This window comes from Peromyscus maniculatus, chromosome X, assembly GCF_049852395.1.
Source record: "Peromyscus maniculatus bairdii isolate BWxNUB_F1_BW_parent chromosome X, HU_Pman_BW_mat_3.1, whole genome shotgun sequence".
NCBI classification, from domain to species: Eukaryota; Metazoa; Chordata; class Mammalia; order Rodentia; family Cricetidae; genus Peromyscus; species Peromyscus maniculatus.
Window position 1 is genome coordinate 111,744,462 of NC_134875.1, and position 12,308 is coordinate 111,756,769.

Sequence of the window (12,308 nt, forward strand, 5' to 3'; positions counted from 1 at the left end):
GAGGCAACACTCTTGGAGTTTCAGTAGTTATCTTCAAATTTTGTAGGCAGCTTTCATCTCTTACATCTTGGCTGTTATACCATGGTCAACAACTCCACAGCTACACAGATACCACAAGTTTTCTCCTTTTTTCCACCTTTCCCAAATATTATATTTACTTTATTTTTGTGAATTGAAGTCATTGTAGCAATTCCCACCTCTGATGGCAGAGGCCCTCAAGAACACCAGTGTTTTGTGATTCATTAGTGGAACTCAAAGGACTCATAGCTCATGACTGATTTACTATAGTAGCAAGATACACAACTAAGTTAGCAAAGGGCAGAGTGTAGGAGAAGTAGAGAGGAAAACAGGTGTAAGTTTCCAAGGCTCTCCTAAGATGGTCACGCAGGATATGCTTCGTATAACAATACACATAAAGTGTTGCCAACTCAGGAAGCACTCTAAAGATTCAATGCCTTGAGTTTTTAGTAGGAACTAGTCATGTAGGCACCCTTCACTAAGCAAATACCCAAATTTCACCCACTTAGAATGTATTATTTGCACAAACAATTTTTTTAGCACTCACCAGTGAATGACACAAACCTTCCTAAACTCTAAGCTCCTAGATACTGGCCAAAGTACCATCTTGTAAGCAGACCTGCAAAGACAGTAGTCAGGACTTCTATGTTCTTTCGATATTGAAATTGAAGCTTAGAAACATTAAGTAGCCTGCCCAAGGTATTCCAGCTATTAGACGGCAGTGAAAAGTCTGCCTAGTTCCAAAGTGCACTTTTAACCCCTCCAATGAACTTGACTCTGGACTCTTAGGAGTTTTGTTTAAGATGAGATCTATTCTGTATAACATAGGAAAAGGATACTTCAAAAATATGGATTACACATTTAACATTTTTATAGAAATATGTTCTTTTCAACCTCTGATTCTTCTGCCTTTTCCATCTGTGTTTCCTGTATTTTCTGGCTGTTATGTTGTAACTCTCTAGTATTCCATGCCTGTCTTCATGTAGCTCTCGGCAGCCCTCTCAAATCTTCATACAAGTCCTCTCCGACCCGGACCACTGAGAGGAAGAAGGGTATACCTACATCTGGCATGGGAGATGCTGGGAAGGGAGCAGTGGCAGGAGCAGAGCCTTCTCAGGTAGGTTTAAATGCCCTCTCTCACTCTTTTCTGTACTATAATTTGACAGTATGGTTGTTTCTACCCCTTGACCTGGGGTCTCTGTTTCTGTCAGTCTCCAGGGACTGTTCAAAGGATACATTTGGTTTAACATTTTTTTTTTTTTTTGGTTTTTTGAGACAGGGTTTCTCTGTGTTGCTTTACGCCTTTCCTGGATCTTGCTCTGTAGACCAGGCTGGCCTCGAACTCACAGAGATCCGCCTGCCTCTGCCTCCCGAGTGCTGGGATTAAAGGCTCATGCCACCACTGCCTGGCTGGTTTAACTTTTTATCAAACTTTGGAAAATTATCATTTTGTACCTCCCTGAATCTTAATGCCTTGTTGCAGATTCCTAATGATACCGTTGTGATAATACAGCCTTTCTTTCAGAGGACATGAGTCAGAAGGATTGTTGCAGGGGTCCTCTGATTCCTCAAGGCTCCGATTCTAAGAGTCTTGCCTCTGTATGCAACTAAAGCTGAGGTTCTTGGCCAACCTTCACTCACAATAGCCTTTGAATTTTTTTAAATGTCATATGGACACTGTCAGTAAAATGACTGTTAAGCAGGTACCCTCAATTCTGTATATTTATTTAGAATTGTATATGTCATACTTATTTGTGTTATCATTTGCTACATAGCAAAGAACCCTAAACCTTGGCAGATTAAATAAAAACAAATACGTCTTCACTCATAGGTTCCCTGGGTCTGAAACTCAGGGTAGCTCAATTGAGAGCTTGGTAGTTTTGGTACAGGGTCTTTCAGGAGGATTTAGTCAGAATGCTGACCAGGGCTTTGTCATCTGAAAGTATGACTGGGCCTCTTGTAAGACATCCATTACAGGGATGCTGGAGGACAGACAACCTCCATTCCTTACTACATAAGCCTCTCCACAAGCCTGCTTATAAGTCCCAAATGGCTGACTTCTCCCAGAGCACACAATCCAATGTTATAAAATAGAAGCTGCAATGCCTTTAATCTCCAGTTTCTGAGTTAAGCCTTATGCAGGTCATTAAAACCAGTCACTGAGATTCAATAGGAAGAGAATTGAGCTCTCATTGAAGGAAGGAGGAGTAGCAATTGCATTATCAGTTGTTGATACATAACAATTTATGTTAAAACTACTATATTACTATTGAACATTTTTAGTTTCATTCATTATTTATCATTTGTAATCTTGGAAGTCCAGGAACTTACATGTTACATAAATAGTCCACCACTTATCTTATATCTTCAGCTCTGTTGAACACTTTGTAATAACATATTTTTTTCAAATTCATGGTTGTCCTGAGATAGTTAAAAATGGGAGTCTTTATAACTCTTGGATTTTGCTGTAAAATGGATTATTTGTGGAGGAAGGTTGCTATTGTGGGGACCAAATGAGGACTTGTTACAGAAAAGTGCAGTAAGGAAAGAAGGTGAAGCTCTTTCTTCACGCCAGTCTGTAATGCTCATCTATTGCCTTCTACTAAGAGAAGTAAGGGGAAAAATAGAAATATGTGTTTTGCACTCTATTATACTATGTATGCCTCACAGTTTACAACTCAGCATCTTGGATATTAAAATTACCTTCTTCTAGTAAAGGTTTTGTAATAAATGTATATATTATGTTTATTTGAATTTAATGTTTTAAATTATTTTATTTTGAGATTATAATTACATCATTTCTACCTTCCTTTTCCTCCCTCCAAGCCCTCCCATGTACTTCTCTTTGCTCTTTCAAATTCATAGCCTCTTTTTTCATTAGTTGTATATGTGTGTATGTATATTTATGTGTATATGTATGAATGTATATATATATATATTCATATTAATTCCTAAATATATAACCAAGTATAAGAAGCTCTCTTTGGAATTGTTAATCAGGGTTATCCAAGAGACTCCCAAAACATTATAGACTATTGTTGTTGGCCTTGGTTGCTCACTTCCACCCCACCCCCACCCCCCGGAAGTGGAAGGTAAGTCCCTATTGCTGAAAACACTATGTACTTCAGACTCAGGGCCCAGACGCCTCTGAGCTAAAAGTGTATGTTTTTGTACCCTTTCCAATTCCTATATGTTTAGGGCCATAATGTGGTTATGCTGTTACCTCTTGATAAGGTAACAAAGTGTATGGCAGAGGATCTCCATGTTGAGACAAAAAAAAATTATTCCAATTTGATGACCTAAATGCAATAATCTCATGGTATCAAAAATCTCTACAAAGATTCATGTCACATGAAGCATTAGACCTTTATATTGATCCCTCTGAAAGAAAACTGTATCACTTCTATCTGAGATAGTTTTTCAACTTGTAGATGTAGTACCAGTCATGGGCTGTGGCTATCATATTCTTTGTCACCTACAGATGGAGAAAGTCAGGAAGGGACGAGTGACAACTTCTGTTTCCACTGGGGGTCTCGGGTCCCCACTGAGAAGATGCGAGCCTCCTGAAGACATTCCTAAGAAGTCATCTTCTCCTGTGAAATCCAAGTAAGCACATCTGCCCTTGCCAGAACTCTGATGCTTGACAGGCAGTTTAGTTTAGTTTGATTTGGTACCATCCAACATTGTGGCTTCTGTTCTGCCAATAGCATGACCAGCAAGAAGGGGTGAGCAGGACAAATGCCTGCCTTTCATGTATGTGTCTACACACTTATATATCTTCTGGATAAATGAGAGACCATTTATAAGTTAGCTGCTTGGTAACATATATAAGATTCATATTTGCCAAGGTGATACATTTCTCTTTAGGGCCTTCAATTCCATTTTTCCCCTTCTTTATCTCCCCTGGCATTATCCTTTCTCTTTTGATTGTACCGTGTTTATCTCTGGATTGAAGTTACTGCATTGTGCACAGGCACCTGCTTACCATCTCCCTTTCTCTTCATCTTACTGTCTCACTGTCTGTCTCTTGAACAGATTATTGGTGGTTAGCAATTTTGTTTTGGAGACAGAGTCTCATGTAACCAAGGATGTCTTTGAACTGATCTTTCTACCTCTGCTTCTACAATGTTGGGATAATAGGTATATGTTACCACACATAGCCCAACATTTTAAAACAAAACATATATTTTTTATTAGGAATGGATAAACTCAACAAGGACAATATAAATAAACAAATTTATGATCACTGTCCTAAGTTACTAAAAGATTTTACCAATAGTCATTAACAAAAGTGATTCAGCAAAGTTCAGTGAAATGGTTTAATTGCTAAAGGTGCTTGCTACAAAAGCCTGGCTACCTGAATTTGATCCTTGGAACCCACCTAAAAGTGGAAGGAAAAAACAACACAATAGAGTTGTCCACTACACATGCACCATTGTACACATTCCCTCATTATGCACACATACAGTAATAATAAATAAAAAGAGTGATTCAGTAACAACTTAATCTAGAAGTGTAGTAGGAAGATAAAAGTAGTATTAAGAGAGAAGGAACAATGTAGTTTTAATTTGGAAAAATAGGAACTATTTGTTGTCTTTTGGAGATTTTTGTTGGTGGTGGTAGTGGTGGAGACCAGGTGTCTTCAAGCCCAGGAGGACCTTGACTCATAATCCTCCTGCCTCATACTCTTCAGTGGCTGAGATTACAGGTGTCTGCCACCAGGCCCAGTTTACCCAGATGTTTTTCTTTTTTTTTTTTTTTTTTTTTTATGAGGGAGAAAGCTGAGTTTAATTTTTTTTTTTTTGTGATATATATTTTTTATTTTACAATACCATTCAGTTCTACATATCAGCCATGGGTTCCCCTATTCTCCCCCCTCCCACGCCCTCCCCTTATCCCCAGCCCACCCTCCATTCCCATCTCCTCCAGGACAAGTCCTCCCCCGAGGACTGTGATCGACTTGGTAGACTCAGTCCAGGGAGGTCCAGTCCCTTCCTCCCAGACTGAGCCAAGTGTCCCTGCATACGTTCCTGGTTTCAAATAGCCAACTCATGGAATGAGCAAAGGACTTGGTCCCACTGCCTAAATGCCTCCCAAACTGATCAAGCCAATCAACTGTCTCACCTATTCAGAGGGCCTGATCCAGCTGGGAGCCCCTCAGTCTTTGGTTCATAGTTCATGTGTTTCCATTCATTTGGCTATTTTTTTTTCAATAATTGAGTAAAACTGAAATTTATTATATGCCACAGTCGTCCTACGGACCTCCATGCTATATATATATAGCCTCTATGGTTCTATGGGTTGTGGTCTGATTGTTCATTTTATATCTAGAATCCACCAATGAGTGAGTACATACCATAACTGTCTTTCTGGGTTTAGGTTACCTCACTCAGGATGATATTTTCTAGTTCCATCCATTTGCCTGCAAATTTCATGCTTTCATTGTTTTTCTCTGCTGAGTAGTACTCCATTGTGTATATGTACCACATTTTTTTCATCCATTCTTCCGTTGATGGGCATCTAGGTTGTTTCCAGGTTCTGGCTATTACAAATAGTGCTGCTATGAACATAGCTGAGCATGTATCTTTATGGTATGTATCAGCATTCTTTGGGTATATGCCCAAGAGTGGGATGGCTGGGTCTTGAGGTAGTTTGATTCCTAATTTTCTGAGAAACCGCCATACTGATTTCCATAGTGGTTGTACAAGTTTACATTCCCACCAACAGTGGAGGAGTGTTCCCTTTGCTCCACATCCTCTCCAACATTGGTTGTCATTGGTGTTTTTGATCTTAGCCATTCTAACAGGTGTAAGGTGGTATCTCAGAGTCGTTTTGATTTGCATTTCTCTGATGATTAAGGATGTTGAGCATTTCTTTAAATGTCTTTCAGCCATTTGTAGTTCTTGTTTTGTGAATTCTCTGTTTAGCTCTTTAGCCCATTTTTTAATTGGACTGTTCAGTGCTTTGATGTCTAGTTTCTTGAGTTCTTTATATATTGTGGAGATCAATCCTCTGTCAGATGTGGGGTTGGTGAAGATCTTTTCCCAATCTGTTGGCTGTCTTTTTGTCTTATTGACTGTGACTTTTGCCCTGCAAAAGCTTCTCAGTTTTGAGAGGTCCCATTTATTAATGGTTGTGCTCAGGGTCTGTGCTGTCGGTGTTTTATTTAGGAAATGGTCTCCAGTGCCAATGCGTTCAAGAGTGCTTCCTATCTTCTTTTCTATTAAGTTTAGTGTAACTGGATTTATGTTTAGGTCTTTGATCCACTTGGACTTGAGTTTTGTGCATGGTGACAGATAGGGATCTATTTGTAATCTTTTACATATTGACATCCAGTTATGCCAGCACCATTTGTTGAAGATACTTTCTTTGTTCCATTGTATAGTTTTGGCTCCTTTGTCAAAAACCAGGTGTTCATATGTGCATGGATTAATGTCAGGGTCTTCAATTCGATTCCATTGGTCCGTATGTCGGTTTTTATACCAGTACCAAGCTGTTTTTATTACTATAGCTCTATAGTAGAGTTTGAGGTCGGGGATGGTGATGCCTCCAAGGGTTGCTTTATCGTATAGGATTCTTTTAGCTATCCTGGGTCTTTTGTTTTTCCATATAAAGTTGAGTATTTTTCTTTCCAAGTCTGTGAAGAATTGTGTTGGGATTTTGATGGGGATTGCATTGAATCTGTAGATTGCTTTTGGTAAGATTGCCATTTTTACTATGTTAATCCTACCTATCCATGAGCATGGGAGATCCTTCCATTTTCTGATATCTTCTTCAATTTCTTTCTTTAGAGATTTAAAGTTCTTATCAAAAAGGTCTTTCACTTGTTTAGTTAGTGTTATCCCAAGGTATTTTATATTATTTGTGGCTATTGTAAAGGGTGATGTTTCTCTGACTTCTTTCTCAGCCCTTTTATCATTTGTGTATAGGAGGGCTACTGATTTTTTTGAGTTGATCTTGTATCCTGCCACTTTACTGAAGGAGTTTATCAGCTGTAGAAGTTCCCTGGTAGAGTTTTTGGGGTCACTTATGTATACTATCATATCATCTGCAAATAGTGAAAGTTTGACTTCTTCCTTGCCAATTTGTATCCCTTTGATCTCCTTTTGTTGTCTTATTGCTCTAGCTAGAACTTCTAGTACTATATTGAATAAATATGGGGAGAGTGGACAGCCTTGTCTTGTTCCTGAATTTAGTGGTATCGCTTTGAGTTTCTCTCCATTTAATTTGATGTTTGCTGTTGGCTTGCTATAAATTGCTTTTATTATGTTTAGAAATGTTCCTTGTATTCCTATTCTTTCTAAGACCTTTATCATGAAGGGGTGTTGGATTTTGTCAAAGGCTTTTTCAGCATCTAGGGAGATGATCATGTGGTTTTTTTCTTTCAGTTTGTTTATATGGTGTATTACATTGACTGATTTCCGTATGTTGAACCATCCTTGCATCCCTGGGATGAATCCTACTTGGTCGTGATGGATGATTGTTTTGATGTATTCTTGGATTCGGTTTGCCAATATTTTGTTGAGTATTTTTGCATCAATGTTCATGAGGGAGATTGGTCTGTAGTTCTCTTTCTTTGTTGCATCTTTGTGTGGTTTGGGTATCAGGGTAATTGTAGCCTCATAAAAAGAGTTTGGTAGTGTTCCTTCTGTTTCTATTGTGTGGAACACTTTGAAGAGGATTGGTATTAGTTCTTCTTTGAAAGTCAGGTAGAATTCTGCACTGAAACCATCTGGTCCTGGGCTTTTTTTAGTTGGGAGACTTTTGATGACTGTTTCTATTTCTTTAGGGGTTATTGGTCTATTTAAATGGTTTATCTGGTCTTGATTTAATTTTGGTATTTGGTATTTATCCAGAAAATTGTCCATTTCTTCCTGGTTTTCCATTTTTGTGGAGTACAGGTTTTTGAAGTATGATCTGATGATTCTCTGGATTTCCTCATTGTCTGTTGTTATGTCTCCCTTTTCATTTCTGATTTTGTGAATTTGGGTGTTCTCTCTTTGCCTTTTGGTTAATTTGGCTAGTGGTTTGTCTATCTTGTTGATTTTTTCAAAGAACCAACTCTTTGTTTCATTGATTTTTTGTATTGTTCTCTTGTTTTCTATTTCGTTGATTTCAGCCCTCAATTTGATTATTTCCTGGCGTCTATTTCTCCTGGGTGAGTTTGTTTCTTTTTGTTCTAGAGCTTTCAGTTGTGCTGTTAATTCATTGGTATGGGATTGCTCCATCTTCTTTATGTGTGCATTTAGAGCTATGAATTTTCCTCTTAGCACTGCTTTCATAGTGTCCCATAAGTTTGGGTATGTTGTACTTTCATTTTCATTGAATTCTAGGAACTCTTTAATTTCTGTCTTTATTTCTTCCTTGACCCATTGATGTTTCAGGTGGGTATTATTCAGTTTCCATGAGTTTGTGGGTTTTCTATAATTTTTGTTGTTATTGAGTTCTAACTTTAAGGCTTGGTGGTCTGATAAAATACAGGAGGTTATTCCAATTTTTTTGTATCTGTTGAGATTTGTTTTGTGTCCAAGCATGTGGTCAATTTTTGAGAAGGTTCCATGGGGTGCTGAGAAGAAGGTATATTCTTTTGTGTTAGGATGGAATATTCTGTATATATCTATTAGGTCCATTTGAGTCATAACATCTGTTAGGTCCTTTATTTCTTTGTTAAGTTTCAGTCTGGTAGATCTATCTTTTGGTGAGAGTGGTGTGTTAAAATCTCCCACTACTAATGTGTGGGGTTTGATGTGCGTTTTAAACTTTAGTAGTGTTTCTTTTATGAATGTGGGTGCTTTTGTATTTGGAGCATAAATGTTTAGAATCGAGACTTCATCTTGGTGGATTTTTCCTGTGATGAATATGTAATGTCCATCCTGGTCTCTTTTGATTGATTTTAGTTTGAAGTCTATTTTATTAGATATTAGGATAGCTACACCAGCTTGTTTCTTAGGTCCATTTGCTTGGAAAACCCTTTCCCAGCCCTTTACTCGGAGGTAGTGTCTGTCTTTGGAGTTAAGGTGTGTTTCTTGTATGCAGCATATGGATGGGTCCTGTTTTCTAATCCATTCTGTTAGTCTGTGTCTTTTTATAGGTGAGTTGAGACCATTGATATTGATGGATATTAATGACCAGTGATTGTTAATTCCTGTTATTTTTTTGGTTGTGTTGTGTTGTCCTTCTGTGGTGTATGTTGGTGTAGGATTATCTATTGCTTGATTTTTCATGGATGTGTTTAGCTTCTTTGGGTTGAATTTTCCCTTCTAGTGCTTTCTGTAGGGCTGGGTTTGTGGACAGGTATTGATTAAATCTGGTTTTATCCTGGAATATTTTGTTTACTCCGCCTATGGTGATTAAGAGTTTTGCTGGGTATAATAGTCTGGGTTGGCATCCATGGTCTCTTAGTGTCTGCATGAGGTTTGTCCATGATCTTCTATCTTTCATAGTCTCTACTGAGTAGTCTGGTGTTATTCTGATGGGTTTGCCTTTATAAGTTACTTGGTCCTTTTCCTTTGCAGCTCTTAATATTTTTTCTTTATTCTGTGTGTTTAGTGTTTTGATTATTATGTGGCGAGGGGACTTTTTTTTTGGATCCAGCCTATTCGGTGTTCTGTAAGCTTCTTGTATCTTCATAGGTATTTCTTTCTTTAGGTTAGGAAAGTTTTCTTCTATGATTTTGTTAAATATATTTTCTGTGCCTTTGAGTTGGTATTCTTCTCCTTCTTCTATCCCTATTATTCTTAGGTTTGGTCTTTTCATGGTGTCCCAAATTTCCTGGACGTTTTGTGTTAGGACTTTTTTGTCTTTATTGTTTTCTTTGACTGACGAATCTATTTTCTCTATCGTGTCTTCAGTGTCAGAGATTCTCTGTTCCATCTCTTGCAATCGGTTGGTTATGCTTGTTTCTGTAGTTCCTGTTCGTTTTGTCAGGATTTCTATTTCCAGCATTCCCTCAGCCTGTGTTTTCTTTATTGTCTCAAATTCATTTTTCAGATCTTGGAATGTTTCTTTCATCTGTTTAATTGCTTTTTCTTGGCTTTCTTTGATTTCTTCCCATTTTTTGTTCGTTTTTTCTTCCATTTCTTTAAGGGAGTTTTTTATTTCCTCTTTAATGGAGTTTTTCATTTCCTCTTTAAGGGAAGTTTTTATTTCCTCTTTAAGGGAGTTTTTTATTTCCTCTTTAAGGAAAGTTTTTATTTCCTCTTTAAGGTAGTTTTTCAATTCCTCTTTAAGGAAAGTTTTTATTTCCTCATTGAGGGAATGTTTTATTTCTTCTTTAAGGGCCTCTATCATCTTCTTAATGTCATTTTTAGGGTTGATTTCTTCTGTTTCTTCTGTAATGGTATGTTTAGGTCTTGCAGGTGTAGAATCACTAGGTTCTGATGTTGCCATATAGGTCTTTATGTTGTTGCCTGTATTTTTGCACTGGCGCCTACTCATCTCTTCCTCTGTGAGGTGCAGGTGGTGTCTGTGTCTGAGAGTGCCTCTCTTGTTCTAATTTTTAGTCTTGGTTTAGTAGGGGTTCTTGGTTAAATTGGTGCTTTTGGGCTATTTCTTCAGGGGCAGCTGATTTCGATCGGTGAATTATATACTTATGATTCTGGTGATCTGGTTTGGTGTCTGGGTAGCGCCTTCTTCTGTGTTCTCAGGTCACTTTTTGTTCATTTGTCAACTCCTCAGCTGATCTTGTTTCTTCAGACTTTAAACTGTAGGCATCTGAATCCTCTCCCAGATGGGTTTCAGCTGAGCAGGGTAGTCTCACCAACACCTCCAAGTTGTTGGGTTTCACAGGATCAGCAGCTGGGTCCTGAGTTGTCCTCAGACGGAGTGTTCAGATTCGTTCTGGTTCTGACCCACGGAGATAGCTTCTTCCCCAGATGTTGGGGTTAGGGGCGTCCCTGTTCCAAGCTGTGTCTGCTTGTCTCCGTCCCTGGGCCTGTTTACCTCTGCGGTCCGCCGCCGGGACTGTATGTCCCTGTCAGCTGCCGCTGGGTCTGTCTGCCTCTGGGGGCCGCCACCGGGCCTGAATGTCCCTGTCGGCCGCTGCACGTCTACCTCAGCGGGCTGCCGCTGGGTCCGTCTTCCTCCACAGGCGGCCGCCGCAGGCCTACCTGCGTCTGCTTGTCTCTGCCGCCGGGCCTGTCTACCTCTGTGGGCCGCCGCTGGGCCTGAATGTCTCTGCCCGCTGCTGCCGGGCCTGAATGTCCCTGTCGGCTGCTGCCGCCAGGCCCGTTTACCTCAGCGGGCTGCTGCTGGGCCCGTCTACCTCCGCGGGCCGCCGCCGCAGGCCTACCTGCGTCTGCTTGTCTCTGCCGCCGGGCCTGTCTACCTCTGTGGGCCGCCGCTGGGCCTGAATGTCTCTGCCGGCTGCTGCCGGGCCTGAATGTCCCTGTCGGCCGCTGCCGCCAGGCCCGTTTACCTCAGCGGGCCGCCGCTGGGCCCGAATGTCTCTGCCGGCTGCTGCTGGGTCTGAATATCCCTGTCAGCTGCCGCCGCTGGGCCCGTCTACCTCCACCGGCCCCCGCCGCAGGCCTACCTGCGTCTGCTTGTCTCTGCCGCCGGGCCTGTCTACCTCTGTGGGCCGCCGCTGGGACTGAATGTCTCTGCCGGCTACCGCCGGGCCTGAATATCTCCCCCAGATGTTTTTCTATGCAGGGTTATATAAGAACATCTTCGTGCAAGTATATAATGTGCTTTGAGCATATGTCCCTCAATGTAACATTTGAAGGGAGACCTGTATGAAGTGAGAAGGCAGGTCCCAGTTAGAGCCTTGTTAATCTGAAGCTCATTTGCATTGTATCAGCATTTTATGCTCAGTTAGTGTTCTTCTGCAAAACTGCTTTGAGGATGGGAACGGTCATTATTACTTGTTATACAATAGGTGCTCAGTATGGGTCTGTCTTAGTCCATTAGGACTGCTTGGAACTAGGGATGCTTCACATTTCATTTACTTAGGTTTGGGGAACCTTGCATAGACTTCATTGGTTAAGTATCCCTGATTTGACCTTTTGAAATCTGAAACTTTTTGAGTAGTGTTATGATGCTCAAAAAGCTTTGGAATATGGAGCATTTCAGATTTCAAAACTTCCTATTAGGAATGATTAACCTGGCAGGCGGTGGTGGCACATGCCTTTAATCCCAAAATTAGGGAGGCAGAGGCAGACAGATCTCTGTGAGTTCAATACCAGCCTGATCTACAGAACGAGTTCTAGGACAGGCTCCAAAGTTACACAGAGAAACCTTGCCTTGGAAAAAAATAATGATTAACCTAAAAATAAGCAAAGAAAGCAAAG

General features: G+C 40.2%; 1 protein-coding gene across 8 annotated transcripts in view; it reads left to right on the plus strand.

Annotated features, from left to right (window-relative positions):
- The window catches only part of Map7d2 (MAP7 domain containing 2), a 139,542-nt gene that overhangs the window by 94,085 nt on the left and 33,149 nt on the right, over positions 1-12,308 (plus strand). For all 8 annotated transcript variants that reach the window (XM_015992143.3, XM_015992147.3, XM_076562529.1 and 5 more), the window contains 2 exons: positions 1,005-1,135; positions 3,500-3,624. In XM_015992143.3, the coding sequence (XP_015847629.3) occupies positions 1,005-1,135; positions 3,500-3,624 (256 nt within the window). The remainder of the gene's footprint in view (positions 1-1,004; positions 1,136-3,499; positions 3,625-12,308) is intronic.